This window comes from Bombus affinis, chromosome 16 (genome assembly GCF_024516045.1).
Source record: "Bombus affinis isolate iyBomAffi1 chromosome 16, iyBomAffi1.2, whole genome shotgun sequence".
NCBI classification, from domain to species: Eukaryota; Metazoa; Arthropoda; class Insecta; order Hymenoptera; family Apidae; genus Bombus; species Bombus affinis.
Genome location: NC_066359.1, coordinates 3,984,299 through 4,004,058, shown reverse-complemented (window position 1 = coordinate 4,004,058; position 19,760 = coordinate 3,984,299). Strand labels below are relative to the sequence as shown.

The 19,760-nt window shown below is 41.2% G+C and overlaps 1 protein-coding gene and 1 long non-coding RNA gene across 16 annotated transcripts in view; both read right to left on the bottom strand.

Moving 5' to 3' along the window:
* LOC126925425 (basement membrane-specific heparan sulfate proteoglycan core protein) overlaps window positions 1–19,760 on the bottom strand; it is a 190,090-nt gene that overhangs the window by 114,736 nt on the left and 55,594 nt on the right. For 14 of the 15 annotated variants that reach the window (XM_050740939.1, XM_050740941.1, XM_050740940.1 and 11 more), the window contains exons 2-9: window positions 4,702–4,861; window positions 4,421–4,557; window positions 4,185–4,335; window positions 3,935–4,103; window positions 2,629–2,789; window positions 2,148–2,291; window positions 1,616–1,843; window positions 1,312–1,428 (exon numbers count right to left, since the gene is read on the bottom strand). In XM_050740939.1, the coding sequence (XP_050596896.1) occupies window positions 1,312–1,428; window positions 1,616–1,843; window positions 2,148–2,291; window positions 2,629–2,789; window positions 3,935–4,103; window positions 4,185–4,335; window positions 4,421–4,557; window positions 4,702–4,861 (1,267 nt within the window). The remainder of the gene's footprint in view (window positions 1–1,311; window positions 1,429–1,615; window positions 1,844–2,147; window positions 2,292–2,628; window positions 2,790–3,934; window positions 4,104–4,184; window positions 4,336–4,420; window positions 4,558–4,701; window positions 4,862–19,760) is intronic. The other variant, XM_050740938.1, reaches the window with a different exon arrangement.
* LOC126925471 (uncharacterized) lies at window positions 6,042–10,800 on the bottom strand. The gene is made up of 3 exons (XR_007713946.1): window positions 10,765–10,800; window positions 7,646–8,615; window positions 6,042–6,555 (listed from the first exon to the last, which is right to left on the bottom strand). It is a non-coding gene; the product is annotated as an uncharacterized LOC126925471 (long non-coding RNA).

Below are 19,760 nucleotides of genomic sequence, written 5' to 3'. Positions count from 1 at the left end.
GACTTCAAGATGTGCAAAACGAATTTCATCGGCGATCGACTTTCGAAGATTAACTTTCGACTCATTGTTTTGTCGTGGTTTGGCCCACTTCCACGCAGCTCCTGCATTTCTATTTCAAACAGGGAATTTAATATCCTTTGTTACGTTTCTAGACCTCGCATAGCTGACGCACTCTCCATTAGCCGCAACTCTGATCGAGAAACTTGAGAAGACCTGGCCTTCCCCTACTTGCCTACTTGCAACTGAGAATTGGTACTCGGGATTCGTTGTTTGGCCTAATCTGCAACCGTTAAACGCTACAACAGTAGGAGACTGGGTGTAGTCTCGTGGACTGATCCACAGACTGAAATAAGTTACCGTAATTGTTGTGTCTTGTTGGTGTCCTTCGCATTCCTCTTTTTTATCAGGAGACTTCTCGAGACGCTTAACGAATTAATTTAACATATTCGTTAAGCTTATGGCGTATATTACTGACGCATACGTTGCATCACTCGAATTAATGTCTTCAGTATAGCACGATGGGACTCTTGTCTTTTTGCTTGCTAACGAAGAAACATTAGACAAATTTAACACTATAAAAATGGCCAGCTTGATCTTATTGACCTATCCGATCTGGAACCGTTAATACCAATTATCGACTCGGTAATACGTTATGCTGATAAAAAATTCGCGATCCGAGGTTCCAGCATCACGTGACCGACTTCCGTGGCCGTTGGCCATAATCATCCGCCTCTCGACGGCGAAAAAAGCGCGGTAAAACAGAACGGAAGAGCAAAAGCCCTCGAGTTTTGAATATTCAGTAGGTACATCCTGGTCGGTTTCCACCTGACCCTCTTTTCACGGCGAAAATCGTCACGTTCTGGCTCGTCTTCGACGCTCTTCCGTCTCTAAGCCTTTGACGAGCCGGTGACGGTGTACTTATAATTAGTTGATGGTCGCCGAGCGGAAACAAAGACGTTGAGAATGATCAACCTGACGTAAGGTCGGAATTTCGGAGTCATCGATCCGATATGTCGGCAAAACAGACCCAAGGTCCGCGATAGTCACGCGACTCGTCGGTAAAAGCAGAGATCGATCGGTAACCAAATCTTCGAGGGTAAGATACAAGGTCGGTAAGAAGATAAGAAGTAGATTTCTACATCTTTTCGCAGTTGGCAAATGGACATTTTTTCAATGGAATTCTCATCGTTTTCTAAATTGAAGTAACAGTCGATTGATACAAGTTGGAAATCTCTATTCATAAAATAACAACGAAGTAAAGAAAGTAGATTATTATCGTTATTAGTTGCTAGAAAATAAAAAGCGACTTACCAGGATAGTTGCAGTCGTGTTCATCGCTTCCGTCGTCGCAATCTTGGACGAAGTTGCATCGCTGCGAGTCCAAGATACACCTAGACACGTCGCAGGCGAATTCTCCGGGGCTGCAACCTGTAAAATCGATCGATTTCTTACTGCTTACGAACGTACGAGCTGTGGATTCTTTTTCAACGCAAAAGGTCAATAAAAATTATCAAGATAAGGAACATTTGATACTTGTGGAGGCACAGTTAGTCTATGTAAAGGTACTGCCGTTATAAGTAAGCATCTAATCGTAATCGGGAGACAACATCTGTACCTGGATGGGGACAACCATCTTCATCATCACCATCGTCACAATCTTTAACGCCGTCACATTGCTGTACAGAGCAGATAGAACGACTTCCATCTCTACAACGAATTGTGTCGTCGGCGCGACATTTGCTAGATATCGAATCAACTCTGTTTATATCTCCATCGTCTTCTTCTGGTACAACTCCCAAAATTTCGTTATGATCGGTTCTTCCGAAATCCCTGATGCTCGGCTCTGTCGTCGATCGTTTCGATGATTGGGAAGTGAATACAAATTATGAACATGAAGAGAGAAAAAAAAATACGTGAAAATGAGTAAATAATTAAAAATAAAAATCTTTCTAATAAAAAAAAGAAAAAGAATAGTGGCAAGCTACAAATGAGTGAAGCAATGAATTTAACCGAGCAAACTAACGAATGCATCTGACATGGAACGATTTCACTAGTAGCAAAGAGCGATCTATGCCAAAAGTCGAACATGATACTTATATTTTAGTGTATTTACAGCTACTGTGTCGACAATTACGGTTGCTACTTACGCGTTGTAGTCTCGGAGCAGCCCTCTTCGTCAGAACTATCCTTACAATCGGCAATTCCATCGCATCGCCGCTCCAATGGAACGCATGTACCATCTCTACACGTTAACTCAGCCGACTGATCGCATTCCACCTCTTCAAACCCTACTTTAGTTAGATGCGTATTTCGTGTGTTTGTGTGTAGGCGTGTTTGCAATCATCGGGTGGACAAGAGAATGCAACAAAAAAAGGTAGAAGAACGAAAAAGTGAAACAGAGCTCCAATACAAAAGATTCTACTTATAATACAAAAGTACAACTAGCATGACATAATAACAGCATGCGACGTAAGTGTGAAAATTGAATGGATCGATTCTTCCAAGCAAAGATCTCGCTAGAACGTTCCTGCTATCTCGAGATTTTTTTCTTCTATGGTCATCGACCTGGGTGGTCTTCGAAGAGGAATCGATCATTCCACGCGTCAGCGAGTAGCGAAACCAAGTTACCTTGGAATATTCTGAAGGTAAATCCATCCGGACGCACTTGGACGTTGCCCAACGAGTGGATCTGCAGCTGTTTCTCGATGATGTACTGCATCTCCGTCTCATCAGCTAACGTCGAGCCGATGTCTAGAGTAACTTGCGACGTAAAGCTGTCAGAAGTTGGCCTGAACATCGAATAGGAATTATTATCGTACCTCGGATACCTATTGGCTGAGTCACTTTGACTCAGCTTCTTCGGCTACCTGTCTATTTCAGAAAAACATCTCTAATGTCTTTAACGCTAGAACCACCACACCGGTCAAACTGACCGGTTTTACAATTTCATTTTAAAATTCCTACTTCGTGTTATATCTTTCTCCGCAATGATGTAATGACTTTCACAAGGATAGCCAAAAGAATAATATGGTGAATTTTATTTTGTTTTTTATGTATTCGAACTGAAAATAATTTTGTATCGAGGCTACTTGTACCAATAGCAGTGAAAATGACTGGTACTTGACGAAGTGTAAAAGGATGCTGCGATCTGTTTATCGAACCTCAATTAACCAGTTTCCTCGTTTTCTACAACTTGCCACGCGTTTTTCAAATTTTTACCGCGTATCGTTCGATATGACGATGTCAGTTACGTGGAAAATTGCGGATCGATCGCTGGATCGCTGGATGCTAACGCTAGAAACACCACAGCAGTGAAAATGACTGTTTCTACGATTTTATAAATGCGTCAGCCCTCGTTTAGGGATCCCAGATGAATTAATAATAGCAAAAATGTACAACACAATATGGAATTGCTTGCGTAAGAAAGTAATAAATCAATAAATATACAAATATTCTATTATTACGTATTTTTTAAAGACCAGTCATTTTCACTGGCTTTGGTAGAAATAGCTTAACTATCGATAGTTCTAGTGTTAAAAACACACGGAAATCAGTTGCTACGTATTCTCGATGATGTTACTCATCACAATGTGATTGCTTTTTAAGCCATTGTGGAACAATTCGACAACCTCTCACGTTTCATTTGTCCTTCATAGAATTTATCCTAAAACTTGAATCTCGCTTTGAATTTACCGAACTTTTCATTTAATTTTCCATTTAATTTGATGTTATAGAACATACTCTTTATCATGTTTCATCGTATCGTTTCAACTTTCAGTACCGCGTAACAATCATTCGAATCCAGTCTACGTACGATTAGAAGCCAAAAGTTGCTACCAATAAGAACGTAAGGAACGTTGGAAACTAAGGAAATTTGTTTGTCGTAGAACAGAGGAATAGAAATAAATCGCACACCGAGTGACATTACACTCACGATATTTTAACAACGTTGACGTGGTGATTTTCGTTGGGAATGTCACGGTTCAGCAACTCCTCAAGCGGCTGCGTCAGGTTCCCACTGAGTTCCTTGTACTCTCTGCTGCTCCTGTCCGCGTATTCCCTCCTGTACGGTTCTCCAACGGTCAGGGTTATTCTGTAGAACCCTGAAAAAGCCACATTGAAATTAGCAACAAGTGCAAGAAACTCCAGCCACCAAATCAAATAACCATAAAGCTGTTGCCTACTTCTTTCTCTTCTGGAAGCGTAATTAACTTTCGTGTCAAACTCGGTGGCGCTGCCTTCAACTTCTCCAGATCCGGCTAGGTCTTCGTCGTCGGTATTACCAAAATTGGCTGGCTCCCTTCGACCCTCGGCCGCGTTCCCAACCTCGTTATTCTGTCAACAACAACAACGATCAGGACCACTATCGAACCAAAGATTTACGTATTTACTTCAACGTCCTAAGTTCTTGGATATCGACCTCGTCATCATCGTCGTATTCTTCCGCGCTATCTCGGGTTATCCTTTCCAAATTCGAGCTTTGCGGCTCTTTGTCCTCGTCCGACTGAACTGGAGGAGCGTTGTTCAGCTCGTTGTCCGCGTTGTCGTCTTCGGATTCTGTAAAACATTAGACAGTACAATTTCTGTAATACTCGATAGAGAGCAGAATGTTTGGCGCAGTGCGGAGGATCTGGATTTCTCCCAATTAGCTAACGACGATGTTTAAACGTGTTTATTATGGCAAAAAGAATGATGCGTTACCTGGAGCTTCGGTAGTGGTAGTTGTCGTTTCAGATGGGCTAAAAATATCCCACAGCCCTCTCTTTATCCTATGAAACAAGGAGTCTTGTTGGCGCGACTCTATCAGCGGAGCCTCGCCGATGAACTGCTTGCCATCCTGGTCGAACACCAGATCGTCGTTCTGCAAACGAAAGAATCCATACGTAATCCAACTTTCTCAAACTCCAACAATCATGTTTCAAGCGTCTTTGGAAACGCTTCCAGTGACTTTTCTATAGAAACAACGTTACGTAAATGGAACACCAGGCAGCACATGGGCTTTGTACTCTAAGCTAATTGTATGCTCGAAGGTCTACTTCTTGGCGAATCTCAGAAGATCATAAAAATCCTTCCAACGAGGCTGTCGAATCAACAAATTCACAGTACACTAGAACTCCATTCACAGCAAGGAAACTTTGCTCAATTACATCGACGACACTTGTGCAAACGTGAACGCCTGTTACATGAACAGGAAAGTTTGTAAAGTTTGTAAGTTTGAAAAATTGTATTTGATATTAAGCTACACACGCTATCGACCGATTAATTGCGTTTGACGAGTATACACGTCGTCGTTTGTATTTATTCAGCCACTCCGTGATCTAATCCGATTTCTACAACTAAATTTCACAGTTAACTGGTTGATAAAGCGAATGCTGAACGAAGAGATCCGTTTGCTACAAAACGACGTGGCGGATCTCGATGTTGCGAAGATTCAAGAACTGTACGCTATTGTACACATCTAATATACATGCAGTTGGCTGGTTGAAAGGGAAGAAGCGTTACAAACGAGGAAACCGCAGCAGCCAATGTACATAACGAGTGAGATTCGTCGAGTGTGCTCGAGGTATCGCGCAGTGAACTCACGTGCGACTCATAAAGAACCAATTCTCACCTAAACACGCGATATAAATTCAGGATCGTCCGCCCATTCCACCGGCCGTGATTCGCTGGCCAGGGTTCGACGTCGCGGGTCAACGACGTCTCCTCTCTGTTCGACGAACAACACGTGCACGTATACACAGAAAAGAAGAAGAGAAAGAGCAACAGAGAGTCCAAGCAGCAAGCATCGCCTGGCCGAGATAAAGTATCGTTACGCGAGAAAACGACTGACGAAGCTTATGCAACCGGTGTACCCCTGTCGATATTATGCTACGACGCGAATAACAAACCAGACGTTTGCTCGCCGATCTATACGTGACGAGTCGAGCGTCTGCTCCGACGAATACAGGATTCCCCTCTATCGAGTAGTTATGGAACATCCGTCGCGTTTTTCACCATCTAGTTTTCAACGACCCTCTGCTCCCTTTCCTGGAGACCCAAAAAACTTGAGATGGAAAATTACGACGAATCAGACCACCCTTGGACGTATAAGATAGGAATTTGGGGATTTTGCTCACAACCAATTGCGAAATGAAAGGCTACAATTGCTTGGATGATGTTAGTGTACCTTTTGGCTGTGCTTTATGGAACCAGAACAAGCTCAGTGTTTCCAATTTTCTTCATAATTAAATAGTTGCAAAATGGGAGGCTAAAATTGCTTGGATGCTCAGTGTTTCCAATTTTCTTCATAACTAAATAGTTGCAAAATGAGAGGCTAAAATTGCTTGAATGATGTTAGTGTACCTTTTGGCTGTGTTTTATGAAACCAGAACAGGCTCAGTGTTTTCAATTTTTTCATAAATAGTTGCAAAATGGGAGGCTAAAATTGCTTGGATGATGTTAGTGTACCTTTTGGCTGTGTTTTATGCAACTAGAACAGGTACAGTCTTTTCAATTTTCTTTATAGGTAAATGCAAAATGAAAAAGGCTACAATTGTTTGGATGATGTTAGTGTACCTTTTGGCTGTGCTTTATGGAACCAGAACAGGCTCAGTGTTTTCAATTTTTTTCATAACTATTTGCAGAATGCAAAAAGGCTACAATTGCTTGGATGATGTTAGTGTACCTTTTGGCTGTGCTTTATGGAACCAGAACAGGCTCAGTGTTTTCAATTTTCCTCATAACTAAATAGTTGCAAAATGGGAGGCTAAAATTGCTTGAATGATGTTAGTGTACCTTTTGGCTGTGCTTTATGGAACCAGAACAGGCTCAGTGTTTTCAATTTTCCTCATAACTAAATAGTTGCAAAATGGGAGGCTAAAATTGCTTGAATGATGTTAGTGTACCTTTTGGCTGTGCTTTATGGAACCAGAACAGGCTCAGTGTTTTCAATTTTCCTCATAACTAAATAGTTGCAAAATGGGAGGCTAAAATTGCTTGAATGATGTTAGTGTACCTTTTGGCTGTGTTTTATGAAACCAGAACAGGCTCAGTGTTTTCAATTTTTTCATAAATAGTTGCAAAATGGGAGGCTAAAATTGCTTGGATGATGTTAGTGTACCTTTTGGTTGTGTTTTATGCAACTAGAACAGGTACAGTCTTTTCAATTTTCTTTATAGGTAAATGCAAAATGAAAAAGGCTACAATTGTTTGGATGATGTTAGTGTACCTTTTGGCTGTGCTTTATGGAACCAGAACAGGCTCAGTGTTTTCAATTTTTTTCATAACTATTTGCAGAATGCAAAAAGGCTACAATTGTTTGGATGATATTAGTGTACCTTTTGGCTGTGCTTTATGGAACCAGAACAGGCTCAGTGTTTTCAATTTTCCTCATAACTAAATAGTTGCAAAATGTGAGGCTAAAATTGCTTGGATGATGTTAGTGTACCTTTTGGCTGTGCTTTATGGAACCAGAACAGGCTCAGTGTTTTCAATTTTCCTCATAACTAAATAGTTGCAAAATGGGAGGCTAAAATTGCTTGGATGATGTTAGTGTACCTTTTGGCTGTGCTTTATGGAACCAGAACAGGCTCAGTGTTTTCAATTTTTTTCATAACTATTTGCAGAATGCAAAAAGGCTACAATTGTTTGGATAATATTAGTGTACCTTCTGGCTGTGTTTTATGAAACCAAAACAGGCTCAGTGTTTTCAATTTTTTCATAACTGGTTGCAAAATGGGAGGCTACAATTGTTTGGATGATGTTAGTGTACCTTCTGACTGTGCCTTATGGAACAGTTTGGGAATTTTGTTTGTAGGTAATTGCAAAATGGCTGAAGTTGATGTATAATTAACATACATAATAATATATCACATATAACGATATTTACAATAATTAAAAAACGGCTAAAGGCCAAAATTATTTCGATGATATTAATGTACGTTTTAGCTGTGCGTTACAATCTTTTTTTATTTTTTAATTAACAAAATTTAAGGAAATTAAATAAGAACGACGAAATGTTATAAAATAGCCAAGTTGAGATAAGTTAGGCAAAACATTTCATTCGCAATTTCTTTCTCAATCAAATTGCGTTACTAGATTCTGTTTTTTGATGGTTACGAAGAAAAATTCTAAGGATTTTATTCCTCTTCCATCCAGTTCCCACTAATTTTAATAATTAATTCTTCTCCCATCTAGTTCCTACGATTTTATGAAGTTTAAAGAAACTGAATATTTATAACGCTATTATAAACTATAGTTCTCTTTCTAAATCATGAAAAATACTTTCTCCCTTTCCGATTCGCGCAATTACTTTTTATTCTCCGTACCATGGCGCTACGATGTGTACATTATTTATTTCCTGTCTACTCGTTAATTAAACTCTCCGTATCATTATGACGCGAAAATACGTTTTTTCGTGGCGGTGGAATCAGTGGCGAATAGCATGATCCAACAGAAGCCGACCATCTGGCGGATCTTGCTAATCGCGACTAATACCTCAGAGTGTCGCGTTTCGTTGCGAACGCAGCTATGAGATGGGCCTGACCACGTGACCGGAAGCGTCCATATAACTTCCTGTCTGTACGCTGTTGAATTCGTTTCGAATTTCTTTTAACCTGCACGGTATAATCCTATCACTAAAATATTAAAATAATAATTAAAATCGTTTAATAACTTGCAATTATTTGTTTTGTAAAATGGTAAACAATTATTAATTATAATTTGAAAGAAATCGCAGCAAGTTAGAAGTCTAAGGACTCGACTTCCGCGTGCGCACGTTGCGCGTGTGAGTGGGGGTCGACGTAACGTTGCGTAACTGGAAACAGAGAGCTCATGGAGGATAATGACACGAGCCGACGCTCGTTAATCCTCCAGCTAAAATTAGTTGCAACGTATTCTTTGCTTGTAACCGATATGCGTGAATGTACGATGATAACGAAACTTGAACATAAGCAAACACATTCCGACGCTACGTAAACGACTCGAATCATTTATTTCCAAGTCTAACACCTTTCGCATTCTAATTCTGATACAGTCTATTCCGAATACTCGAATATAATCTATTCCTCTTTTAATAATTTCAATAAATATGGACAATTTTGGAAATATAATATCGATGTTAATATTTGGCTTGCGATAAGAATCTCTTACCGTCTCTCCGGCCGTCAGCACCAAGTCATCGTGCTATGTTTGCAGAATCTAGAAACCAAATCTACGTCTATAGACGTAGACGCGACTGTATCTCTGATCAACCTCGATCGACCAATTCTTAGATCGGTTCTCTTTTCTTTGCGTTCTTGCTTCTTCCTATTTCTTTTTTCTTTTATATACACAGCTGATGTAATATCTGAGAATCGCAGTTTTCTCCGCGATAAAAGTACAAATTTCGCAGGCAAAGTGTTAAAGAAATTTTTCTTGAACCGTCCGTACGAGAAGACGAGCGTCCGTTTCGATCCGCGATAACGCGCCACGCAGCCTGCAACCCGACCAACACGGCCGCTGGACCTGGTTGCTGTATCTCATTGCAAATCCACTCAGTGACCCCTATCAATGGTGAAACTTCTGCACGAGGGGAGCTGAAAGGCCTACTTCTGGCAGCTGTAGGAACAGGAGGAAGAGGCCGTGTAACTTCTCCACCAGCTCGTTCACGGAATTCTCCGTTTCGCTCGAAAAACTCCGAATAAACTAGCGCGTTCCGACGTTTCTCCGTTTAATCCTCAACGTGTCGCGGGATCTCGTCGTTTCCCTTCATTTCGGATGATTTGCTGGCTCGTCGAGCCACACGCGGGTCGATCTAATCTCCAATCAAAGTCTAACCTTCATCCACCTTGTCACGAGTATAAACATACGTTGTATATTCATATTTATACGAACGTAATTAAAAAACAAAAAGAACAACCCATTCAGAAATATCAACGACCAACTAACGGCCAAACGTGCGAACGACGAGTACCTGGGTCGAGACTTGGAAATTGTGTGTTTCAAGCATAAGATTGCCCTTCTTCTTATCTAAACGCGAGTGCGATAATAATTAGATGGTGGAAAATGGAAACGACGAATGCGAATGGAAGAAGAAACGACGAATTCTGAAATCGAAGATTACCAGTGTCCGATTTGCCACAAGATGGGTCGTAGATATTAAAAAAGAGAAATAAAAGGAAGGTGGACGTGTATGAAGCAGGGGGCAAAAAATCGGAAAAAAGTAAGTCAGGTCGATTAAAGCTCGTTTCCATGAGCGAAGAGGACAAAGAATTAGAAAGAAGCGAGAGAGGGTGGTATAGGTTAGAGACGAAACTTTGTTATTCCGGGCAAGTTTTACACGGGATTCTCCGGCTAAGTCCACTCTATGATCCTTTCACGACAACTACGTGCTCATACTTCGACAAAACACCGGGCCCCTCGCGCTGTCCGAAATCCTTAAAATGCATGGGAAATACGTGTCGGCGCAGCTTAAGTGGCCAACGGGAAATTCGTCCTCGGAACTTCGACTATGGGGACGAAGTTGCGGCAAACATCGAGCCTCTTGGTCTACTGTCGACCCCCTCGCTCAATTTTCTTCCGCTCACACTACCTTGTCGTTTGATTAGGTGACACGAACCACGTACAAACTCAACTGGTATAGGCTTTGTAACGATCAATCGTTTGACTTTTTTATAAACTCTGCTCGCTTCTTCGCGTATTTGCACGTTGCTGACGATTTATCGGAAAATAAACTTCGCCCCAATCGGCGCACTTTTTTTAGAAAATATGTCAAATGAAACGATGAAACGACAAAGATCCACTCACAGGTGTCCCGTGTTAATCCGCGTCTAGAATATCGCAAAATTCGGTTCGCGTCACTCGTCGATAATGTACGAAAAGTGCTATTTTATCAAGTGAATTTCTAACGTGAAAATTACGCTCGAAACTGGCCGATATCAAACCTTATCGCTAGATTATGGATATTTGTACACTTATGGGGGATTTAAGGACGCAAAAATGTACTGAGCGCGTGTGATAACAAAATGTAAATAAAATATAAATAGAACGTAATTGAGCGGACAAATAAGATACCTGAAATAGAACAGGTGCGACGAACTTTTATTGGGTTGGCAACTAAGCGATTGCGGATTTTCTCAATACCACCTAATGACAAAATCCCCAACCACTTAGTTGCCAGCCCAATATTTAGCTTCCATTCTTTCAACCCATTTGCATCCGAGCGCGGATTAATCCTCGCGTTGCTTTTTATTTCAGTCGCCAAGTATTCTTCAGATGTGAGAGGTCACGTTTGACCCGTTTGTCAGCATCTTGCCTGTATCAGTTTATTGTATTGACCATTTTAAAGAAGACGAAATATGATTTAATTTCTTATTTCTTATTTTCTTTTAAATAAATAATTTTTCCTTTTTTCCTCTGTTATAAATAATGTAAGATGCGATGTTTGCGAAGTAACGTTGTCTATCAATCGCTTTGAACAGTAAGTTTTCGATAAACTCCATGAAGAATTCCTTTCTTGTCATGGTCATAGGGACCATTTCTCTTAAGTAGGGCCATGGTTAATGGGTTAATGATATTCGGCAATACGATGATTTGAAATTGTACAAACTACTGTAGGTATACTAATCCAGTCATATTCTAAATCTTCGTGCACGATTCAATTTGTTCGTTTATCTGTAGCAGATAATTCACGTAAGGGGTCTATCGTATCAAACTTCGATTCGATTATCGTATAACGATACGAATTGATCAGCGGATGCAAAGTGATCGAGGGCGAAACAGGAGTGTTCAAATATTTACGCGATAGTGTCCATTACAGTCGAGGAGCGATTCTGAGAATGCACCAAGAAGATTCGACTGTACTGTATCACGTAAGATCACAAGTCACAAACTCAGATTATATAAAAGCAAGAAGGAAACACAACTATTAACTTTCTTTTTATTACACTTTATTATGCACTCAATAGTCACAATTGAGTATACACTGAATTGACACGTACAAATCAAACTTTACTCTAACAACTTTCTATGAATTAAGTAGGCAACTGATCTAAGGGTAGAGACCCGGTAAAGAGATGTTCACTGTTCGAAAGATGAAGAATCAGTAAAGTTTAGGTTGACAATATTGTGGCGGAGGAAAGCTAATGATGGCTGGGTCTAAGGACACGAAAAGAGCTGATTTGCTAAGGACAAGTTTTCATTAGGAGAGCGAAGGAAATAGACTTCCCTGTCAATTGGCAAATTTTCTAGGTTGGTGGGTGAAGAAGGGTGCTAACCGCCCTTGAGAGAAAGCTGCCGAGGAAGATACCGAACGTGAGAAGATTCCCGTATCTTCCCGCAGTAGACAAAAATGTAAAGAATACTCTAAATAAAAAATGCTTGTTTAGTCTGAAGGACCTTAACCATGAAAATGCCAAGATTGGGAGTGGGTCCTTAAGAATATTGAGGGTACGCAGCAAGGATGTGCAGACATCTGGTTGCCATCTTGTCCTGGGTGTGCGGCCTGGTTTCTGATGTTGATTGAGATGTGGTTGATATCACACACGCGTCGATAGTGTGTTGGCAACCAAGTGATTGCGGATTTTGTCCATATCACCTAATGACAAAATCCGCAATCACTTAGCTGCCATATGAATCGTGCGAGGACTTTTGACATTTCCACTGACTCAGGCCTCCTAACAATATGTATAGGTAGAAAAATCTTTTCATCAGACATTAATAATAGGAAGCTTTGTTCTCTAGAAAATCGTGTCTCTGTAAGGATTACAATATATCACAATTAAATCCGTTTCAAATCTATCGTAGACACGTTTCGAGCTCCATTGTCGAATAACAATGTGAATGTGACAATTTCAACAGCTTCGTTACAAAGAAACCTCGAGGACAAAACGAGAAGATAAAAGATAACGAAGCCTTTTCTCCTAACACAAAACATCCAACCACTGTCGTGTTACATAATGGATCCATCGATGACCTGGATCCATTGATGATCTGGACACTTGAAAGTGGATGACACCGCTAATAAACGTAATATATTTCATTTTTCCTTGCCACAGTGTCGCGCTTCTCGCAAACTGTCTTTTCATACTCTCACAACGATATGCGAATTATTAATTTTAATCTCTTATTCCTGTCAACTGAGAGTTAACGGTTGAGGAACAACGAATGTGAAAAGATCAATATACTTACACAGTTCTTGAATTTTCGTAGTTTAACGTTGCTCTCGTTGTAACAAACAGAAAGGATTTCTCGTGTTGCAAGACGTTAAACACAGGATCGTGCAAATTAGTGTGGCTCTTCTCATATATCTAACAATACTTCTCTTCTCATATATATTAGAAAGACATAATTGAGCCGAGGATGATCGAAAAATGACTCGACTCTCATCAGCCAGTCGCGTGTGAATCACCATCGCCAACTCAGCTATGGTTAGAGCCACTAAATTCGATGGTCGTAAACGTTTGACAAAACTGTAAGATTGCAAGGTTGGTGGAGGGAAAGAAGGTGGATCAACGAGCCTCGAGAAAGAGACGAGGAGAACAAGTAAACGAGGTCGTTAAACCTGGTGCAAAAATGAGTCCGACCGATGACTCACACAGTTGGAGAACTGGTCCTGAAAAAAATAAGCAAGCGCGTCTGCATATCGTTAAGCCGGTCCCGTGCAGTTTGCACACACGTGTTGATTGCATAATGCGAGCGAGAACCTCGCCTCGAGCTTGACCAGACTCGCCTTCGCGAAACCAAACTCTCGTCTTCGCGTGAAAATAGATGGCAAAGTATCGATTCTTTACCTCCGCTGCTTCTTCTCGTCTTATATAGATGCCACGAGAGACAATTGGCGTTGAACGGGCGATTAGGCGAGACAATATCTTGGCTATTTTTACCAGGATGCAAAGATCATTAGAAGTTTGTGTTTCGTAGAAGTTTGAATTAATTATTTCGCGAATTCAGTAGCTTCTCCGCGTGTTTCCAACGTCGGAATACTCTTTTAAGTAGAATCATTTTGGCTGTTTGCAAAACGAAAGCTGAATTGGATCCTAGATCCTCTGGATTCTGGATAATTCGACGAAAGATACTCGGTTGGCAAATTTCTCAGGAATATTTGAATACTAAACCATTCTTATGCCTAAGGATCCTGGATCTTAAGTTTCTGGACCGTAGATCGTGCAAATCAAAATCCTTATACTGGAAAATTTTCCGATCCCAATCCCTGGGATCCAAGGTCCTTGGATCCTGGATCTTCGCAGTCCGAATGATTGCATCCTAAAATTCGTGGATCTGACATCTTTCAGTCTCTTTGTCTTGGATTCTGAACTCTTGAATCCTGCACAGTCGAATCTCTAAATTTTGTAATCCTGAATACTCGGACTGCTGAAACTTGAAGTTCTCGATCCTGGATATTTGCAGCCTAAATTTCAATTTCGAATCCTCAACTCTTGAATTGGTCTTAAGCTATTGACTCATCATCCCTGAACCCTAATACACTTCGAATCCTAAATTTTAAAATTGCATCTCTCAATCCTAAATCGTTGCAACTTGCACTCTAAATTCTTCGACTGCAAATCCCCAAATCCAAGATCCTAAGGTCCTAGGCTTCAGAGCTGAGAAACGAGCATTCCAAATACGCATCGTCCCACCTTTTGACTCGTGATCGATCATCGCACCACCTACTCACGCTCATGACTAGCTGTCTAAACACTCGAGCAACTGGCGCCAGACCGGAGTCCTCGGTGATGATCAGGATCAATCTGTTCCTTTGCAGCGAGGCTGCTTCAAAGGTCAAGATCCGGCACGTATAGAGGCCGAGAGCGAGAAATCCCCCAATTTGAGAGACTTCCAGAGGCTTCGACTTAACGAAAATATACGCGCTGGCGAGCTAGATGGCGTTGTGGGTGGAGAGCAGCATCTCCGAGGGAAGAATCTGGCGAGACTGGCCGATCGTCTTTTGTCTTAAGCCGCTCTATATTAATGTGAAGAACATGCCATGTCGAACCATGCTACGATAGCTGGACGACTAGACGTGGAAAAGAGGGCTGTCAGCGCCCGGAATACTAAACAGTGGCGAACTATGTGCTGCATAGGTGGCGCTAGTCTCGCCCGACCGAGCCTTTGCATTTTAACTGCCTCTCTGCTCCAGCAAATCCTTCGGGCAAGGCTTTGCCAGGTATAGCAACTTTCGACAGTTCCCCTGTACGCACGTTTGTTGCGAAAGAGCTGGAATTATGAGCTCGTGAAGACCTGTGGAGCCAGGTGTTGAAGTTAGAAACGTCTGCCAAAGTACATTCACTGGATTCTTCTTAATCTGTCGGGTGAGAGCGATCGGAAAACAGTACAAGAATACTACTTCATAAATGATATTTAGAAACTTATCACACCTCGTATTACTCACAAGGCGTAGTATAAATTGGAATTGTAAGAAAACGCAAAGCTTCCAAAGTTTCGGACTATATCATGGAACTTAGGAAGAAAAAGCTACTCGAGAGTGTCATAAATTAAGCTTCTCTGGGTACCGCGCTTGGATTATATGATATTTTCTCAGCGTACAAAACCAGCGTTTTGTAGTTTTACATCCTTGAAAGCTAAATCGTTAGATTTTAGACGTCTTAGATAGATCAAATCATCGAATGGGGGATTTTGAGTACAGTTTGGGCGCAAGTATAATCGAAAGTGCAGCAAAGAAACACAGCGACTAAACAGAACTTTGATCATAGATATAACCAAGATAATCAATGTATAGTTAAGATAAACGTTTGCAGCTACGTCAGACGTTATAAATTTCTTCAGACACTATCGGGATAGCGGATACTCTCTCTCTCTCGTTCCTTTTCGTCTGCTCGTTCCTTTTCTCTTAAAGGAAGATTCTATTATCGAAAGAGCAACGTCCATAATCGGGACCAAATCTCAAGCTTTCGCTCACGGCTAGACCAAAGTGTCACGTGTTGATTCCCAGGCCGTAAAACGGACGAAACGACGCGATGAGATCCAGAAGAAGCAGGATCATCTCATATGAACTTTCATATCTCAACCCTTGTGCGCGAGGAGGGCAAATACTATGGGCAATCCTGTGAAAATGGTGAAATTGCGGAAATCACGGGGCTTCAACTTCCCGACAGAAACGTTCCGGCCCTCGGGCTGCGATCTGCCACTCACGCGTCGAAACGGCTGAAACTGAACGTCCTGTGGCGGTGAAGAAAAAAATCGAAAAAATGCCTGTCAATGTGAAATTTCAACCGGACTTACTTCCTTCAATGAGTCAGTCCATTTTCAACAAGATAACCTGCAGTTGCTGACTAAACGTTGGATTAATATTAGCAAGAAGCCGATGCGATTCTCGCGAAAGTTTGGCACAAGCTGGTCTGCCAGCGAGTTTTCTATCAATTATTCTCATCGCCGTACGAAAATAGATGTTTCGATATTTCTAAAAACGAATAGTGGACGGTTTTTCAACGAGAAGCGTTCAATTAATAATCTTCGATCGTAGAATTGGCCAAGTGAATGAGATAAAATGCTGACTGCTATAAATCTTATCACGAGATTTAACTCAATCCTTTCAAAGACTCAAGATAGTTCAATTATGCGACTAGAAAATACACTCGGCATTTGTAATTACCAGAGACCTAGGAGGCTTCTTTTCGCGAAACTGCTCATAGAAATCTCATAAATTTCCTACGATACGACATTTAATTAGACTTTTACGCGCAGTATACGGCTCAAGTCTATCGTTTACATCTCTTTCCTGTCAGTTTTATATTCCATTCTCGGCTGGTATTAGCATCGTTGCTTCTGTTATTTACATAAAAGAGAAAACCTCATACCGATCCATCAAATTATTCCTACGAACACGTCTATCATTTCAAATCAACGGAATCGCAAGCTACCGAGAAAGGTAATCGAAGCTTTAAAGCGGCGGTTTTGACATTGTCGCGTGATTGCTCGATAATCTACCACTTGAGAACACGCTCATCTTCATCATCGGCTAAAGATCTCCCGAGGAAGTTGGCCTGCCACTGGCCTGACACCAAACAGAAGTCGATTCAGCGATCGACCAGGCTCTCTTAAAGAGCTACGTAGGTTTGTTTTTACAGCAAACAAGGGGGATCGTGTGCACGTCGCCTAAACACGTCGCTTAACCACGGCTGCTTCACCCTTCGGCCATCCTCTAGACTCAGCCGCGACCCTTTTACCCATTTTCACCCCTCTAGGTGAAACCTGAGGCGGTTCGACAAATTACGAGACTCACTTAGCGCCTCGTGTTGCCTGTCACCGCACTCTGAATCCAAATTCCTCGTCTTTTACAGCCTCTTTTCTCTAGTCCCTGTCGACTATTAGGAGACAATTAGGCTAGCAAGCTCGTTAACATATTCGTCGTCGGTGGTATTTCGACTCATTCGTTGTTGTTCACACCAAGATCATTCTGTGTTGATGCGCACATTGAAATTTGAAATTTAAATTATTCTTCTTTTTTTAGTGAAAGAAGAAGACGTGTCGAGTATCACACGATACGACACGTGATGTGTTTTGCAATCAATTTTTAAAGTTGTCTGTTATTTTTAACTTTCTGAACTAATCGTGCTCGTTGGAAGATTCCAAGTGAAATGTAAAAGTAAGAATAATGCAAAAATAAATTTTGTAATAGAACTCTGTCGTATAACACGATACGACACATGATGTGTTTTGCAATCAATTTTTAAAGTTGTCTGTTATTTTTAACTTTCTGAACTAATCGTGCTCGTTGGAAGATTCCAAGTGAAATGTAAAAGTAAGAATAATGCAAAAATAAATTTTGTAATAGAACTCTGTCGTATAACACGATACGACACATGATGTGTTTTGCAATCAATTTTTAAAGTTGTCTGTTATTTTTAACTTTCTGAACTAATCGTGCTCGTTGGAATATTCCAAGTGAAATGTAAAAATAAGAATAATGCGAGTTTGTAAATAGAATTTTGTAATAGAGCTTTATCATTTTGTACTTAGTAGAGATCCATAATAAAATTGCTAATTATTCACAGAGCTGCCGCACATCTTCGATTTCCACGATTCTTTTATTCTACTGTCAGCTGCGTGATTCTGAACAATTTTTCCCCGTACGCGTAACCGATTACTCGCTCTTTGTTTCTGAGATATTAAAAAAAAAGCTGTCGGTATCGTTACATTTACAGATTTCTACCTACAGTGGTGCGTCTAATTTTGATCTTCTCTTTGTAATTCGTATAGCTTTGAATATCGTTTTAATGATCGCCATGGGGTGACTGATAATGAAATATCAATGTGCAACACTGTCGCACGCAATTACAAGCAAAATTCACTGTAGCGACAGTTCTTCTTTTTCTTCTTTTTTCTGCTACTAAATTAAAAAAATGTTGGTTTCTACAGCATATTAAAAGACCACCGAAGCGCGACATGACGCGAGCTTCCTAAATAATTAGCATAAAATGTCCTGCTAAGTTCAAGAAGCAACGTGTCGAGATTGAAAGATACCACGAACTCTGTATAATCCAACAACAGCCAGCAACATATTACGCGATTATGGTTATTATACACGGGTCGTATGATGTCGCACTATAAACGTGACGTAAATGGAAATTTTTGTGTCAGTGTCTTGAAATCGCAATACTGTTATCAGTTATTGGAGCAAGAAGTTGAAGAATCGAACGGTTTTGCCGGCAGAAAGCGACAACGATGAGTAAACGAATTCAGTGGAATGGCTCATTAATTCTCGACAAGAGTGGAGGAATCACCTACGTGACACGCATGTTCACGTTCTTCACACTTTTCCCGCCTGTCAGCCGAGGAGACTCGTTCCTCGAGTTCATTGAGTCGTTCAGCCGACCGATCATCAATCTTCTTCGGACCTGTCCCTCAAAAACCATCAAACTCAACGGCTAATATGCCACGCGTTGTTATCTCGTATTCAAATTACAATAAAAAATACGATTTATCTTTTTCCTATTTTCTCTCGAGCAACCTGGAGAGACCTTCACGACTGCGCAGCAAGGCAAAGTTTAGAAACTTCTGAATCGAATAGATTCGTCGCACCTAAGTAATCGAAAGAGCTTCGAATAATACGCGGAATCGAAACGAGGCTGAGAGATACGTTTCTTGTTATTTTCTTGGAGCCTTGCAGGCCTCCGTGTCTCGTTCAGAAGGTAGAACTTTGGAAACTTGCACCTAGGTAATCGAGAGTTGTCCCGAATAATAGCTGGAATCCAAATGACAAGCAAAAATACCATTTTTTCCTATTTTCTTAAAACCTACCGTCTCCTCTAACCGAAAGAGGGGAATCTTGTCCACTGGAGGTTGGATAAATGTAAAAATCATCTCTACGTCAGCCGGTTCTCCCCGTTGAACCCTCTAAAAACATTGGTTCAAGTATCAAAGGGGGTCGGAAGAACCTGTATCGGCCATCGAGAAGGAAAACACGGAGGTTAAACACCGAGGGATGATCCTGCTACGATTTACATGAAACGTTTCGTTGTTAGAGTGGCCGAATCCGCCGGTGCAATTTATGATTCGCTCCTTTTCCTCTTTTGGGTGGAACACGCGTGACAAATAACAGAAGGGCGGCTATACGGGCTGATTTGGCGGAGAGAGAAGGAAGAAGGTGTATTTGTTCGGCGAAGGCAAACAATTGGTCGACAGACCCATTTCCGTCGGATCGAAAATAGTCGAGAGCGGAAGCTTCCGCCACGCTGAGAAACACGGCGATCCATCTTTCGATCGTCCGAACCGAGACACGACATGGCGCGTTAGTTTAGAGGGCACAGGACGCAGACGAGAGACCACAGGACGAAAAGAAATCT